At 38.3% G+C, this 18,181-nt stretch overlaps 1 protein-coding gene across 2 annotated transcripts in view; it reads right to left on the bottom strand.

Annotated features, from left to right (window-relative positions):
- Positions 1 to 18,181, bottom strand: part of pcp4a (Purkinje cell protein 4a) — a 28,588-nt gene that overhangs the window by 6,110 nt on the left and 4,297 nt on the right. For both annotated transcript variants that reach the window (XM_035666015.1, XM_035666016.1), the window contains exon 2: positions 3,307 to 3,358. In XM_035666015.1, the coding sequence (XP_035521908.1) occupies positions 3,307 to 3,358 (52 nt within the window). The remainder of the gene's footprint in view (positions 1 to 3,306; positions 3,359 to 18,181) is intronic.

Here is an 18,181-nt window from a genome sequence, read left to right as displayed (position 1 = left end):
AAAGCCGGATCCGTCTGGACGCGAGGCCGAAACGATAAAGTATTTATGCGGATTCGACAAAAACTTACTCGTGTGGATGGGCCCTTAGACTTAGACAAGAGGGAAAAAGTGTGAAAATGGGCTAAAGTCAAATAAATGCAATTCACGCCTCTATCAAATTCAATTAAGGTGCCTAAAATCCCTCCCCGATCGCTGGCGGGATGTTTCCCTCCGGACTGAGCCTGAGCTGCAGTACACTTCATCATCCCACAAGTTGGGACAGAAATCCATTTCAGCGTGGGGTCTTAACAGTGTTATCAGCAGCCCCAGAGAGACAGGAGAGGTGACACATGGTCTCAAGGTACATAGGGCTGCTAGGGGGCTGGATATGGAGCCATTTAGCAGTGCGAATGGGCTGCTATTAACCTGCTGCATCCATTGTGTTAGGAGAGGGTTGACTGAGTTGAGTGAAGGAGATTACATTCAGCGAATCCTCAGTGTATTGTATCATATGCTGCCATGAAACCTAATTTTGTTGTGCAGACTGCGGAAAGCACTTGTAAGATATGAAGTATCTGCTTGCATGGTTGAAACTATAAAACACAGTAACAACCTGCTAAATGTATATATTCATGATGACATATCCGCTTGTTTCAAAGCTTAGTTTGCATGTGTTAATTCTGCAAACCAAAGAGGAAGTGTCGGATTCACATGCGTCTCACTTGAGCTGAGGTCATGAAAAAAGCACTTTACTGGTCTGAGGTTCATTAGGAAAAGGCCTTTGTTCTTGCATACTATAATTCTGCCAGGACAACAGTTCTGCACTTAACACCATTTATGAATTTCAAAGGATGCTGCCAAGTACTGCAAGCCCAATTTTACCGTTTATAACTCAAGGGATTTGAATTACATTATTATGCCAACAATACCATGGCCCAGTTTGCAAAGTAGGTCTTCCTGTGAATTGCTACCATGGTAGAGGAAGCCATTCTATTGCCACTGTGGAATGTTGTTTCTTATACAAAAGCAGAAAACAGACATATTCAAATCAACTACTCTGTCAAATTCTCTCTGATCTTACTATGAAATACAGCAAATCCTGGGATTATACAAGGTTTTAGAAAATATAAGTGTGGTAAGTATACTATTTCAGCAAACTGAAAGTATTTTTCACTGGATAAGCCCCCTGACAGATGCATCATCTCATCACATTTAAACTACTAGGTGGTGCACACAAAAACCATGAAACAGAAAAAAAAATAGTGCAAAGATATTACAAAACTGTTGTCATGACATTAATTCATAATTATAAATGTGTTTGTAATCATAAACATTATAAACAAGAGCAACCTAATTTCAAATAAGAAATAAATAATCCAAAAGATTTAATGTGAGACAGTAAATTATTCCAATTAAAGAGAGCCTTAATGCAGAGTGCTTTTTTCCCAGTTTCTGTTGCGACAGACAAAGTGAGAGACTTCAAAATACAGTAAGGCATTATGGCTCTAAACTGCTTCAAATAAAATGGGAAATTAAAATGTATTTATTTAAACATTAATATGAACCATGGTAATTTTCTTTTGACATTTAAAGACTCCAAAGTAAGAGCCTCATACATATCACAATGATGGGTATAAAACAGACATTTCAAAATAAATATACATAAACGATTGTAAATATCTTTTCAATATAAAAGTTTGTTAGCATTAGCATTATTATTAGCTTTATGATATCAGCATAATCCAAAAGGTGGCAACAACTAGGTGAAAAGCCTTTTTCTAACATTAAAATAAAACCACATTTGGACCTTTTAAAGAATTCCCAGACCTTGGTTTACTCTTTTGATAGCAGCATCTTTGTGGAATTTGAAAGAAAGCTCAGAATAATCAATACTGACACCAAGGCACATTATAGAATCTACTTGTGACAATAAAGATCACTGCATGTAACTGAAAGTGTATTTGAGGATCTTTTGATTACTGTTTAGTACCAAAACTTGCACAATATGATACTGAATGAACAAGAATGAGAAACTTTAATGTACACACAATTGTGTCATCTGCAAACAGACATCTTTCTCTGTGTGAACTAATAAATGCATTGTAATTTTACACATCTTTCACTGATTGATTGTGATTGTGTGATATTGTTTAATGTTTGTATTTTTACTAAAATGACATGATAGTTTCTTTGCAAGATGCTATTTTTTTCACTACTCCCACCTAGATCAATGAGTACACGCAGTGACTTTCCTAGAACTTCTACTTTAAACTACTTTTATTAACCGGACACCTATTTAGTCACAAAAACAACACCTCTGGAGTAGATACTTAAGTGTAGTGTTTGGTTGCAAGCAGTTTTTACATTGTCTACTCTTCTTACAGAGATCAGAAGTGAGACAAACTAACACCAGGAATTGAACTGCCAGGTCATATTTACATTTGATTGTCAATTTGTTGATTAAGGTGTTTATTAACATCTATTATATCCTGCTATTTACATCCTCAATAAACTCAACCCAGACCTATATATGGTCGTCAAATACTGCCTTTTGGTTCAGTGGCCCTACAAAATCTGACACTGTAGGTATTCCCCTAGCGTAATTTTTGGATGTGTCTGCCATTAAAGTCAAGTAATGTAGTATAAAGAGCAAGAAAGTCTATTGAGTTGTTGGGGTGGATGGATGGCTCAAAATAATACAGGACTTTAACCCAAACAATTTTTTTTAAGTACCGTACCTAGGTTACGTTTTATTCATGTACATCAGGTACGTAACTTTAAACTGTTTTACATCATTAACCATGCAAGCTTTATTTTGAAAGCGTAAAAGCAGACATTGCACATTAATTATTGCTAACTTGACCGTGCAACCCTGCGCATCCATTAATGATGCGTATTTTGAAGCAAAGGGTCAATGAACAATGAACATATTGATAAACTATATGTTATTAGAATATAATTACAATCATAGGAACTGTAGAATTACAGTTTTCATTTGACATATACAGTACTAATATTACAATTAAACTGTTCATACTCAAATTAGCTGCATTCAAGAGGTTTTGTATTTTATTTTACTGAATTTGTCAAAAACTTTGAACACTTTTCTAAAATGTGTCTTGGTGAGCTGTGAAAACAACTGATCTGTTGAACAATTGCAGTTATAGTGTCTGTCAAACAATGATGATGATAATTGAAAATCATACTTTCCATTGTAACCAAAGGGCAAAACTAGCCATAGATTTGTTCCATTACTATATGCAGTAATATTCTGCATTATATTTCTGCACAGTTGTACTTTTCAGACCGAACATGGTTAGAAAATACCTTGGCCAGCAGATGGTTTGCTGTTTCCAGTCATTGCTCCAGATGCTTGTCTCTGCAAAGAAAACAAAGAAAAACATGATCAGCATTTTTTTTTCCAAAACAAATAAACACATGTGAATAATAAAAATGTTCTTATTAGAGTTTATTTTACTATTTATTCCACAAAATGCTAATTTTCAGTAAGTTAAGCACTTAAATTCCAAGATCTCTGTTGATAACAAAACAAGTTTTAACATGTTTGTTATATACAGAGATATAGAAACATGATAGGGAGTCATCCTAACATTAAAACCCAGTCACAGTGAACATGTTACAGGACAGTCTCTGCTGTGTGAGAGGAGCTGGGATGAAATATGTTGATCTATAATCCATGTTTCTGCAGCAGAGGCACCCTCACTCTGCCTGCTCTCTAACAGCTCCCGACTGTTCTCCCCTGACAGACTGGTGCTGCTCTGCAACATTACAAGATGCACTCAGCTCTAAAAATAAGAGCTTCCAAATGCACCAGACACTACAGTGTGTGTGAGACAGTTTGCTGCAGTTGCATCATTCATATCGTAAATTTGTTTGCTTGCAGAAAGATAATTTTGCATCACTCTGAGTCTGTGGATAATATTTTCCAATCATTCACTTATCAAGATCAATGTGTTCAATACAGGAACATAACTCATACAACTGAGCATTGCACGTGTGATTTGATTTAGAGCATGTTTCATAGCAGAGACCATCTCTCCATCTTGCCAAACTCAACCTGAATTATTAATCCTGCGCTTTCAATGAATTTTAAAATACCCAAGTAGTTTTGACGTATGTGAGCCAAGCAAGAAAGAAAGCAAAATAAAACTGGCAAAAGAAAGCCCACATCTCCCTCCCATGTCCCCATGTGCCATCACGAGAGCCACTGGAAGAGAAACTTGTTTGGCAGCATGGCCATCTGTTTTTCTATTCACACGCAGAACTCAAAGTGAGTTAATGCCGCTGGGATTCCCAGCACCACGCTGACTCTCATCTGCTTGATTGTGCTCTGGTATTTGGCAGGGCAGGAGCATGTGCCACGCAGCGATGGCGCCATACATCACACCTCCACCCACCAGGACACAAGGCGAGCATTCAGTGGCAGCCAGAGCGGACGTCCGGGAGCAGAACAGCAATAATGTTTGAGTGATTGTCTCGGTGCAGTTGGAAGCTACAGTGCAATATCGAGAAATCAAGACAAATGTGCTACAAGCTGAAATCAATAACCAGCTGCAGGTCACAACTTTTTGATGTTGTTTTTTTCTTATATTTTCCCACATTTATTCTTTACTCTTCTCCATCTCCATCCTTTTTGGCTCTCCTGCTTTAGCTTTAGCTTCATAGCAGATGAGCAGATGGACCGTAGCTCTAGAGCCACCAACAGATAAGAGAGGAGCTAATCCAAGTTCAAAGACTCCTTCTATATTAGGTCACATTTCAGCTAGAAATGAGGGGACTGAAAAATCTGCCTGATCACACTAACAGGAGGTGTGGGTGCTATTTGTGTCTGCGGTGGGTGGCTGTGTTGTGATAAAAGTATCCTGAGTACGATTATTTTTGTCTCTAATTGTAACAAAACGGTGGAGAAGGAACATTTGGTTTATTTATTCAGCATTCATGCAATAAAGCCAATAAAACACATTTGTGATTGATGCATCAGATTTATTAGTATTTGTCATCACATGACACTAAAGACTGAGGTGTAAGATAAAAATATGTTGAATTGCATTAGTAGATGAGATATGGACCAAATATAGCTAGATAAAATACGTGGATGTTTGTAAATCTAATCTGTTCTAATCTCTGAGTTTCAGATTACAGGGAGGTCAGAGGTCAGAAGTCACTGGCTAGACAGCAGCCCTGCAGCTGGCAGAGAGTCAGTGATGACACACTGATGCTTTAGACCTGTGTTTGTTACTTTTTAATATTGTTTTATACCCAATCCTTCACAAAAGCCAAGATATGATTCGGGAGGTTGTAGAACATCTGCCTGGATACAGTCTGAGCTTGCATAACAGCTCTAGTCCTAATGTGCACGGGGATAATTCACCATGCATTAGCACGTCCTCTCCACACTCTTCCCTTTTATGCTAAATTTCCTCTCCAGTGGAGGTTCTATCGAATAAACACAGAGCGAACAGCAAGAAAAAAGGAACATTTGCATAAAAATTCCTGAGGATTTTCAGAAGCAGTGAGTGAATTTCAAATGAGGTGTTTGTCATGGCCCATCTTAGTCTTTGCTCAAGCTTGGCACCGCTTGATTCCCATCACTTGCTCACTTCCAACAGTTGAGGAGATATTGTCGCTCTGTTTGCCAGCAGCATTTTTAACAAAAGACTCAAACCTCAATGAGAATTTTTGATGGCAAAAGTGAAAACAGTAGTTGCAATAGCAGGTGCAGCAGTGCTGACATTTGCTTTTTTAGTGTGATATAAAATCTAACAGACTGTAGGATATCAGCTGAATCACATTTCCTTATATCAAACACAGCACAGCCTCTGAACCTGAACAACAAACTGTCAGAAGCAAAAGCTTCACAATGTGTGTTTCTGTTCCTCCCTGGCAGGAAGGTTGTTAAAGAGAAATATTACAACTGTTCAGTCAGCCATATTTTCTGTGTATTATGCAAAGAAATGTACAGCAATGCTTTAGTATAGTCTACATAGATGGTGTATTTCTTCATACATCTGGTCCATGACTTTAACAATAAAAGAAAATATCTCACTGTAAATAAATACACACATTGAAACTGTCTTTTTCTTTCAAAGTCACTATTGTAAGACCACAGTCTTCCTCATGCAAATAAAATGTTTTATTCATGAGCTATAATGCTAGCAAACAAACAACTCTTGGTATTTTTGGCAATTAAATTGAAAAAGTGAAAATTCCAAAAATAATTTTTGTGATAGAAAAAAATTGAAGGGAATTTATATAAAAATCCCATTGTTTGGCGTATTCCAAGTTACCTTACCAAACGGATTATGAGGGTAAATGTGAGACGTTTACTGCCCGTTAGTCTGCATGGTCTGCAAGCATGGGAAACTACAATGATTGGTCAAAAGTTGTGGTGATTGGACAAAAAAAAACAAAGACAATTCGTGCAGAATTTGCAAGGATTGGTTGAATTTGCGTTAATTGTTAAGATCGCAACTTCCTGGAGGACTGACTAGATACTGAGTATGAAAGTCAGCATAAATTTACCGGTTACAATGTTTATTTGCATCTGGACATCTTATATATCATTTTGTCCTAATAACTGTAAATACTGTAAATAAATCTTTTACACTGAATCCTCAAATTGAATTAATTATACTGTATCATCATTGGTCACTGGGAGCACTGTTGAGCTATTATCCTTATAAACACTGTTTGGCCTAGCAGTGTTCCTATAAGGTTCAGTTTTGTACAGACAGTACAACAAAGCAGTTTGAACCAGCAACATTCTGAATGTACTCAGGAGCACTGAACTTTGCAGCGGTATGAACAGTGATGTATTCACTTACTTAATGGTGTACATGTGGTCGAGGTGTTCAGTAAATGTACGAACAAATCTGTTACAACAAAACTTCACTCACTCACAACCAATCACTGTAGTCACTGAACAAATGATTACTTTTTAGCAGTGATGCGACTGCTTCGGAAAAAAGTGAAGGAACTACATAGTGGCTATGGATCTTTGAATGTCGTGAATTCAGGGGCATAAATGTATGCAGTCAAATGTGAATTGGGCTCATTAACCTCTCTCATTATATAAAACTGCTTCGGTTAGTTTAGGTTGTAGTAGCTACTCTATTTTCATTTCCACAGAATGTGATTGAGGTCTAAGTTATTCATTTATATCATCTCTTTCTCCTTGTCGTGATCTAATGTGGGTGAGGAAGGTGTGGGTGGAAATCAATGGTCCTCTACAGCAGTGGTTCCCAACCTCTTTCCTTAAGGACCCCTTTTCTATCATTTAGTAAACTGATGACCCCTGACTAAGTGATATATTTTATTAATGTTGTGTAATTAAGCAAAATAATGAACTTAGTAACTGCAAGAAGTTTGTGTAAAACAGGATGAATCTGGATGAATTTTGAGCAGATTATTTCCTGTTCAAGTAACTTCTTATACAATATTTTGTCTGTATGATGTTTTTTTAAATCATTTTAACAATGATAGAGCCCATTAGGGTTCTTTAAAAAAAAATTGTCGGGCGCTTGGCCATTGTTCTATGTTCTATGTTTACTGTTCTTCACTGAAGTGAACCGAATGCTAAGATACTGTGCATATTTTAAAAGTTTTCTTTCAAGCCTTCAAATCAAGAAGGCCTCGTGGACCCCCATGTATCTTTGGTGACCCCTAGTGGGCAATCTAATGTAAAAGGATAAAGGATTTCATTAAATTTCACTTGCAATCATAATCACCCAGATATTCCCATTCACTCGCAAATATGCCACATTACAGAAGCTGAAGACACTCAGAACTGTTTTACTGTCACTGTAAAGGTCTGGAGTGTAACATTTAGGAGGATCTATTTGGCATAAATGGAATATTATATTCATAGGTTTGCTTTCATTATGTGTATAATCACCTGAAAATAGGAATTGTTATGTTTTCATTTCCTTACAGACACTATGGGTTGCCTTCCGTGGAGGCCACCAAGTTTAACTGCCATGTTTCTACAGTAGCCCAGAATGGACAAACCAAACACTGGCTCTAGATAAGAGCTGGATTGGCTTAGAAGGAGAGGGTAAAGCGAGGGAGTTGCGATCTGCAACTACACCTCTAGATACGATAAAATCCTACACAATGGTGCTTTAAATGAATTGGAAACCCCAATTCCAAGAAAGCACAACATAACAAACAAGTAGAATACCTTCTGCAGCTGCCTGCAAGTACAAATTAAATGTAAGACGCAGGATTCTTTGTATGAGTAAGAAACAGGTCACACCAGTAACAGGTGAGAGAATGATTCGGACTGATACATGCACGCATCAGCTGTCGTTTTAGCACATCTGAACTCCTCTCTGCCGTCCATGGCCATCCACTTTTCATTAACCCTCACACCTGTCAGCTGTGACCTTGACTTCAACCCGTCTTTGTCACACATGACACAGAAGCTGGCAGGGGACACCAAGCTGAGAAGCCTGCTATCATGATGATTACCACTGGCAAAGGAGCAGGTGCAAAGGGGTGTTTGTGGTACATAATTAGAAAGATTGAAGAGAAGGGGAAGAAGAAAGTTTATAGCACTTTTACCACAATTAGAAATGCTTTGTAAAATACTTTACAAAAGATTTCAAAAGAAGGTAAAATCAATAGCAGTTGGAGGTAAGATGTCTGAAGAAAGTAAGGTGAAGCTAGGCCATGATTAGACAGAAGCAGTAGCTTGGTGTGTAGGGACTTGGCTTGGGAACCGGAGGGTTGCCGGTTCAAGTCCCACAGACCACAAAATACGGAGTGTGAATTGGTAGCTGGAGAGGTGCCAGTTTCACCTCCTGTGCACTGCCAAGGTGCCCCTTGAGCAAGGCAACCTAACCCCAAAACTCACTCACACCGATGGGACGCTGGGCACCATCTCTCCCCTTTGCATTTCGGCCTGTGTGTGTGAAAAAAATAATTTCCCCTAGGGAAAGTATATCATCTTCTTCTTCAAAAGAGTTTCGAAGGGTGATTTGAAAGATGAGATTTGGGCAGGCTAAGCCTCTCAGGCAGGTCGCTGATGGACTCTTTTTAATCTACATTTGGGAGCAGCCAATTGGGACCTAAGTATTTTTAATCTAGGCTTTGGGACAGCCAATAGGAGCCTGCTGGGTTCACACAGGGTTAAAAGATGTAATGTAATGACATGCCAGAATTATCCATGTGTTAAAGCTGCACTAAGGAGCATTCTATGTAAAAGAAAAATACCTCCACTGCATCGGTCTAAATCACCCAGTGAGAACAGCATCCCATTACTGTCACCCTGAAGATCCCCCAAATTATTTCCAGGGTATGGTGACTGGCAGTACATCTTCTCATTGCTGTGGATGTGATTAATTCTAATACAAACCTGTCTGAACAAAAGAGAGTTATTACTCTGGCAGACATCAGTAGTGTCTCACAACAAGCTATGTCCAATGGGAGGCCACCTTATAGTCCAGTATTCAGCTGTGGTTAGTCTCATATAGTCTATATTGGTTAGATTTTTGGCCCATATATCCAGTCACTTTCATAGCCAGAGCAGTGGATGCAAGAAAACAATCTAAAAATGGCTGAACAAACTCCACCTTCATCTGCTATTAAGAATACCACATTTTGTTTACTGGCATGATTTCTGCGTGTGGACGTCCTTAAACCTCTTTTACTGTGATTTGGGGTCACCAAAATGCAAACTTGCCTCATGTAGGCTTAAAAATGTTCTTTCAGTGTTCAAAAACAAACAAATTTCAATGAAGAGTGATATTGTACTTTTAGAATCCAAGCTATACAGGCTGCTAACAGGACACACGCAATCAAAGCTATTATCAATTGATGAAAAAAGCATTTATTTTTGCATTTATGCCCAGTAAATGGTAAAAAAAAAAACATTTTGCTCAGGAGCTCCAATGAGTAAGTCCAGTTCAGGAGTTGTTTCCATAAATCCGTTATGAATTGTAGCCACTTCGTATCATAGTTGCTATGTGCAGACGTTGTAGAAAGCAAGCCATCACTGGACAAAAAAACGTATCTAATACTGACGTTCTTGTCTACAGTCCAGTCTACAGTTTGCTATTTGCATTTAGTGTAATACTGATTCTACTTTTATACTGGTTCTTTCTCTCTTTTAGGTCTGCCAAACAGCACAACTCCTCATTAGGAAGCTCGACTAAAGGAGATCATGAGTCTTATATGGCTTCAGTGCCAGTAATGGAGCAAACTAAACTGAACCTAACGCAGTGTTGCTGACTGGTGTGTGAGCTGGGCTTGTGTGCAGCTTGTGAAGCGATGGCGTGCTGTCAGTCCCTGAGGAAAAACTGCAGTGTTTGTTTGCTCCTAGTCCCATATGCTGGAGACAGAGAGAGCCTGACAAATAGATGGCAATGATGATAATTACACCGCTAATGATGATGTCCTTCTGTACAGTGTATCTGCCACATATGGCTGTGTCTGCCATGGTTGACTAACAATGTACAAAGCTTATTGTTTTGTTCCTTTGAGCTATTGGAATGTTTTTATACTAATTTATGTCTAATGGCAGCAGTGCACCATGCTCATATATATATGATACGAGTCCAAAATATCAATATCAGCCCTTAGAGATCCAGTGTGTAACATTTAGGATGATCTGTTCGCAGAAATGCAATAGAATATTCATAGGTATGTTTTCAATAGTGTATAATCACCTGAATACAGCAATAGTTGTGTTTTTGTTACCATAGAATGGGACGTTTTTATCTACACACAGACTGCCTTCCATGGTATCCGCCATGTTGAACCAGCAGCCCAGAACGGACAAACCAAACACTGGGTGTAGATATGGCCCTTTGCATTTTTCGCACATTTTGCGGCCACTGTAGTTTCTCTTACACACTTTACAGCCAGTTCTTATTCCCAGGTTGTCAAATGCAGACGCTAGCAGTGACAGAAACAGAGATCCTTGGACGACTATTGGTGCAGAGTGCATCCACACAAATGAATTATCTACATTTACATCCACAGAGTGGTTAAGTTGTACTGATACAGTTTCTAAAGCTGTATTGTTTCCATCACTGCTTCCTTATGGGATGTTCCTGTGTATGAAACACTACACTGGCATGAAGAGTTGGCGTGGACATAGAGGGAATTGGTAAAATAAATAAATTACCTTCCCAGTGTGTGGGGGGCTATTTCTGGTTCTTATGGCAGCTCGGCCTCCCCAGAGAGACTCCATGCTGCACTCAGGATCTATTAACAATTTAACGAGGAGACAGCAAAACTAGGTCACAGACAGCTCATCCCAGCACCATTACAACTCCTTCGCAGCTTCCCCACCACCAGACTGGAAACAGGGATGACAGCATGGAAGACTGACACTGCTGAGGAATGATTGACTGAACAAGCAACCTGATGCCACGATGTACACTGTGTTTAAAATGACTTTTCTGTTACAACCACCTGAGCCTATTTAAAAACAGTTAAACGCCAGCTTTTGGAGATGAACAGCAGCTTCCCTTTCTTTGATGATGTAACACAGAAGAAGACCTGACACAGTGAGGATATTTACAGGAACAACCAAGTTTAAAATAGAGCTTTTTTATGATCTAAAACATTTGTTTAAAAAAGTCCTTGTTCAAAAATTACTGTAAGGCCATGTTTGGACCAACTCCAGCCCTGATTCATAAAACACAGAGCTCATGTTGCAAAGGGGGTGTCATTGCAGGTCCAGCAGGGTCACACAACAATGCAGGGTCATCTGGCAAAAAATCTGAACCTAGCTCAACACAACGTCCCCTCAACGCACGGCTGTTTTCAGTCTCTTTGCCTGCTCGGAGTCTGCAGCTGGCTCTGTGAGGCTATATTTAGTCACAGCGGGGCTTTGAGCTAAATTCTAACATACGCATGCTAACAATGACAGTGCTACTAGCAAGCAAGCCCCCAGGAAGTGAGCCGGCCTTTGAGGCCCATTTGACGTAGTGGCCAAACTGTGTAATTACAGCAATGGCGTCCGTCATGTGATGCACAAAAATACTTCTTCCCATAAGATTACATTGTGAAAGAAGCTGCTGTAAAACAGTGGATACATTTTTTCGAGCATAACCCCCGCCAAATCCATTTTTCACTATCAGAATTTTACCCATTCAGCTCGATAAAATTTTGAAAGTCTAGAAGATTCGCCAGATTAAATCATTTAGACCCACTCAAGTTAACATAGGGCCAAACTGGAAGTTAGTGGCTCAGCCAACAAAATTCTCTAGTAAGTTGGTCTAGTTGGTTAGGTTTAGACACAAAAAATAAATAAATATTGCTTAGTGTTTACCATGTTTAGCTCTGCTTAGTTTAGTGTGTTAGCATACAAGCTGAGGCCTCATTATTTTTTGCAGGTATTTGGTCATAAACCAAAGTACTGGACAAATTATAATTTTGACCTGATGATTACTGTATGAAAAGTCAGGAGATCGAGTCACAAGTTATTACAATTCCTCCTGTAGGGTCATGAATGTCATAAATATCATGGGAATCCATCCAATAGCTGTCGAGACCATCATTGTCAGCATGGTTAAAATGAAAGTCCTTTCCTTGCAAAACACATTTTAACTGTGTGTGTAGTTCACAGAGCTGTCACAGTCAGTGCACTGTAGGCTATCAGCTGTTAAAACTTTGCACCACTGCACAGCTATCTAATGAACACTGGACTCTACTAGTTTCCATTATTCTCCTGTATGTGTCCAATACCTTTTTCAATTTTCAGCTCATTAACTGTCCACAACAAAGCAGGTAATTATTTCATCCATGGCAATGCCAATCATTAAGAAAATAATAAAAGCAAATTGCTGTAATACTGTAAAATGTCTCCTCACCTTGAAACTGTCTTCCCAGACAAAAAGGGAAAAAAATAAGCTGATGACAGGCAGCAATAGAATAATGAAGTGTCCTCCTTTCCTGCATTAGGCTGTTATTTTAGACAGAAAAGTTAGAATATGAAAGCTGGCTGACTTCCTTATTCATCTTTATTTGATGCTGACGTGTTCACTAATTAAAGTGAGTCAGTTACACCCTGGACTTTAATTTAATTGGTAGTATAAATCATAAAGACAGTTTTCTAGCGGTAGAAAAGGGGGTAAAAGGGAATGACTAGGGAGTCAAATACAATGAAGCTCAAATGACTGATAAGGTTAGCTCAAACATTGTTACTGACATCCTTTCCTAGCAGGACATTTTTGTACGTATGTATGTATGTATTTTATGTATAACCTGGTTAAGTTAGTTTTGCCTGCACAGTGCTTTAGCAGCCAGCTACACAGTGACAATTAAATTATATATTACATATTATTCACGCATTTGGGTATTTGGGTGGCCTTCCAAACCAGAAACTGTGAAAATAAAATCAACCCAGTCCTCTTTTTTGTAGGCTGACCATGCCAGAAGACCTCAGCTTAAATGCTCCGTTCAGATTTTCCTCCCCTTCCTACGTAAGAAGCTGATTAATTTGCATAGCATCGCCTCCCCTCTGACTAACCACCTCCCACAGAGAGCTGCCTTTGGTGTTGTCCGCCATGTTTGGCCTGCAAGCCCTGGCTGTTCCTGAAAGCCTGGAGCTAAGTGCCTCAGCTGCCCTGATGTTCACCGCATGGACCAGCACAGAAGTCTGCATGTCCTCCCATCATCAGAGGAAGATACATACTTTATTTTGGATTATTTATTTATTTAGACTGATACATACGTCTACTTGCAGCATACACACATTTTATATTTCTGTTTAGCTGGAATATGAATGAAACATAAATAAAGTGTTTTAAGAAGAGTTTTGGTCATTTTTAAATCCAGTAATAAGTGTGGTTTTATATAAATAACATGTTATTTCACAGAGGTTTTATGAAGATTTCCTGCATGTACAAGAGTTGAAAACCTGTCCATGTAACATCTATCAATATGAAAATGTGAAATAGATTTGCTAGTAATCCTGTAGTAAATGACCGTAAGCAACACAACACATTCTGTTTCACAGTCAAACTTTATTATGATGTTGACAGATAAATGATATAATAATATATAATATAAATGATACAATCTTTAGTATATATTTTTATATGTAGTTTAAAAGGCTTTTACAAATATTTGAACGATAACTTTGGTAATAATTGTCTGACAAATGTTTCAAGTTAAAATATCAGACTTACTATGAAATATGGATACAGTACAGTTTACAGTTGGTTACTCAGCAGTTTTTCAACCACATAAACAAGTTACTTTATTAGATGAGTAATTCCTTCAGTTATGTTGACATGTTGTACAGGATAAAGTATTCCAGGTTTCTGTTTCCATGGTCTCAGTAAACTAATGTGTATAAAGAATATAACAGATGGGAGGTTATACAGTAATCAAAAAAATTGATATTATTACTCTGCAATGTTACTTTGGTAAACCAAAATTACTGGGCTGTTTCTTCACTAAAGAAAACAACTGGCTTGAAATAATGCTTCAACCGTTGTCTGTTTCATATGGTAAACATCCCCCAAACAAAAAATCCGGGGTAATTAACTGTTTACCATTATATACTATGCCTACATGCACCATACTAACACGTTTATCGTCCTTAGCTCCCTCCAACCCAAACAATATGTTTAACTTCACTGGGCTCTTGTAGAACCTGTAGGTCCACTGCTCAACTGCTGTACCGTGTAAAGGACAAGCATAAAAACAAAGTGTTGGTTCTCAATAAAAGTTAAGGTATAAAACAACTAAACATTTATGTGATAGAGGTTAATATATAATAATTAATATAAGCCAGTATTTTAAACCTGAAAGAAAACACGTCACAAAGAAAGCGTGTTAATCCTGATGGTTGTATTGTTGTTTATGTTGCAAACCAACGTGATGTTCAAGGTCAAGAACCCCCAGACCTCCCGCTTGATATGTCGGTGGTGAAGTTTTTGGTTTAGAAGCAGTTATTGAATTAATATTGACGGTAGAAATGCAGCTAAACTCAGTAACAGTGAGGAGCTACCTGCCAAAACACCGGAAAAGTTTCTTTAGCTTCTTTCTTCAATAAAAATAAAATTAAATAAATAAATAAAATATCTGAACCCCTCAAATCACAAAATGCTTTTTCTCACTGACCCCTAGTGGTATCTAGCCATGCAAACAGTGTTGGTTTTAGTTGTCCAGGTTTTGAGATGTCAAATGCTAAGATTGAAAAGACTGAAATCTGATTACGCACTTTCTTTCAGAGACTGTAGCAGCACCGTTTTAAAGCTAGAGTGAAGATCCTGGTATCATATGAAACTAGATGACGTAATGCATCCATTGGTATCAGCCATGTCATGCTAGGGAGTCGGGAAGGGGGCTAAACATTCCAAAGCTGGCTGGCATGGTCATTTTCAAAGGGATACCTTGACCTCTGACTTCAAGATATCTGAATGAAAAGGGCTTCTATAGGTACCCACAAGTCTCCCCTTTGCAAACATGCCCACCCACTTTATGCTAATCCCATGCAGTTTGGGACAAAAAACACTGAGTTTTTTGCATGTGCGTCTGCGCGACATTAACAATTTTCTACATGATTTGAATGGCCAGGATCATTTTAAATTAAGTTATTAATATTTTACACATTTTACACTACAACAGACAACTGAAAGGAAAGAAGTGAGAGGTGTGACCCATGTCGATTATCATAATTTATAATAACTGACAGTAAGGAAACAACCACTTCATACAGGAGTCGAATGCATAAGTTGCAGACATTACATATTTATTGTTGCTTGACTGAAAATACAACGTTTTTAATGTTATTGTTAGAACTGTAATGGTATTATTAAGTACTCATATATATATATATATATATATATATATATACTCTGTATTGGCGAGTACCCAAATGTTACTGTACTTGTATTTGTATTTGGTCCGAAAAGTGGCATCTCCCCAGTGGAGATCTAAGATTAATATAAAACCAAAACTATCTACATGGCTAATTACCATCAGGAGTAAATGAGATTTGTTCTTGACTTTGCAATTTGGCTAAATGCTCTTTACATCTCAACAGTGGAAACTTCTTCCACTCACCTAAACGCATACAAGAGCATTATTACAGTACAAGGAAGGTACAGTTTGCCTTCCAGCTGGAGTTATTCAAGTGAAACTAATGGCATAGCAGCATGGTTTTCCCAAAGAACATTAGCATGCATCAGGCAGAGTTGGGCCACCCAGCAGCATGCAACGAACTGTACAGTACATTCTTTTTAAAAAGCAATTGTAAACACTCTGAAGGCATAAGTCAAATGGGGAATAAGGAACATTTTTACTGCTCTGCTGCACAAAATACCTAATGTATCTGCAGGGACACCCTGTGGAATTTAAAAAAATCCACGCCACAGCTTCTGTTTGTACCTGCTCACAGATGGAGAGCAGAGCTACCAGTTACTGAGTGGTGTGGTAAACCATTTCAGTGCCAAAAAATGGATGTCAAGCCACACAATTAATGATGGGGAGGTATTTCTATGCACTCAGACAGAGTGCATGTTGCATGTTTGAGAGTGACTTTATGGTTTGTGTCAGTTACAGGCAACCACAGCATGAGCAGAGACAGGTAGAGTGGTGAGCTGAGGGCTGGGCCACTGGAATTTTTTTTTTTTTTAAATTGTACTGATTATACTTTATACAGCTTTAAAATTATTTTAAAATCATGTTTTTTTATTTATTGCTTCATCTATCAATCTACAGGGGACATGTTTGTTTTTGACAGGTACATTTACTCCTTTTTCTTGTATTCCGTTAAGATGACTGTGGTGTAATATTGCATACTGAATGACGTCTCAAGTGTATTGCTGTATACAGCAGTATGTGAATTTTAACAGCGCTCCCTATGTGAGATAATATGCAATTCCCCTGAGAAATGATGTGTGACATATTAAGAGCCTTGGGGTAAACCATCTGTGAGGCTCTATAGAAAAGCTGATAATGCTACTATAGCACTGATTCTGTCTTGGCAGTTTAAGTGTAATCTGCTCTATTTTCTCTAGTGTTGACCGATCATATCCCACCCATCGCTGTCATTTTCTCTCTGCAAAGCCTGGCAGAAGCCAGGATTACTCCGAGGCCCGGGTTACAGCATTGGGAGGCACCACCAAAGCCTGCTGACAGTTTAGATGGATTACAGATTATTTCAATGTAATCTCTGTTCATTGTTTAAAGCTGGATTAGGGTCAGTCTACATGCCTCACAACAAATCAGAGAACAACAGATTATAATGTGTTTATGTTTCAGGTCAGTAAGTGAGGACAAAAATCACATTCAATCAACAGGCGTCAAATCATGTTTGAACATTTGCGGAGGAGTAGCGGAGGCTTTTCTTTCTAATCATCACTTTGGTCCGGATCTCAATCACTTTATCAGTCTTAAGTCAGCAAAATTGAGTTTTAAGGAAAATCTATCCCCAACCACTTTTCCCCAACTCAGCTTGCTGTCCTTTTTATACTGATCAGCAACTTTTAACACTCTTATCTCATTAGTTTAATAAAAAGGGCTCTAGTCCACTTTGGATGATGAAACAAATGGCTTTGCCAAGTAGCCACCATAGCCACCACTCTCACTGTAATTAAAGTATGAGGTAGGTGAACACAGCAAGAGACCACTTAAATACTGATGCATTGATTGAAGGACAGGTTGTCAGTAAAACAGGGTATCCCTTTAATATCCCTGCCTATGGCTATCTTCAAACAGATTTTATACAGATGACTAAGCAATTGCCATTTAATTATCAATGTGCTGCACAGCCCCCCACCAACATACAGAAAGTGTCTCACTGGCATAAAAATGACTTTACATCCAGAAGGCCAGTCAAATCCTACAAAATCTAATGTCAAGCAGCACTTAAGCACAGTGTGCTGCAATTAACCTGCAACAGAATAACCGAGAAATTACAAGAAAATCATATTTCCACGTCTGCCCAGGGTGTTATTTGCATCAGCTTTTAACAGCTGGGGCTGTCCACTAAAAGCTTTCATGTGTTACAGAATTTGACACCAAATTCTTGCTAATAGCTGTCAGTTATACTAACGGAATGGGAGATTCTACAATGTCAGATATCTGACAATGAAGAGATAAATTCACTTAATTACATCAGTCTTATTTTGGTGGTTTTGGCTATATTTCTATCAGTTCTTATTATTTATTAACTCACAAATTTATGTGAAGTAATTTTAACATGAAATGTTAAACA

The sequence above is a fragment of the Morone saxatilis genome, unplaced genomic scaffold (assembly GCF_004916995.1).
Source record: "Morone saxatilis isolate NCDOM2014 unplaced genomic scaffold, NCSU_SB_2.0 Contig20, whole genome shotgun sequence".
In the NCBI taxonomy this organism is placed as follows: Eukaryota; Metazoa; Chordata; class Actinopteri; family Moronidae; genus Morone; species Morone saxatilis.
Note: the sequence above shows the minus strand (reverse complement) of the source record. Positions and strands in the feature narration are given on the sequence as shown.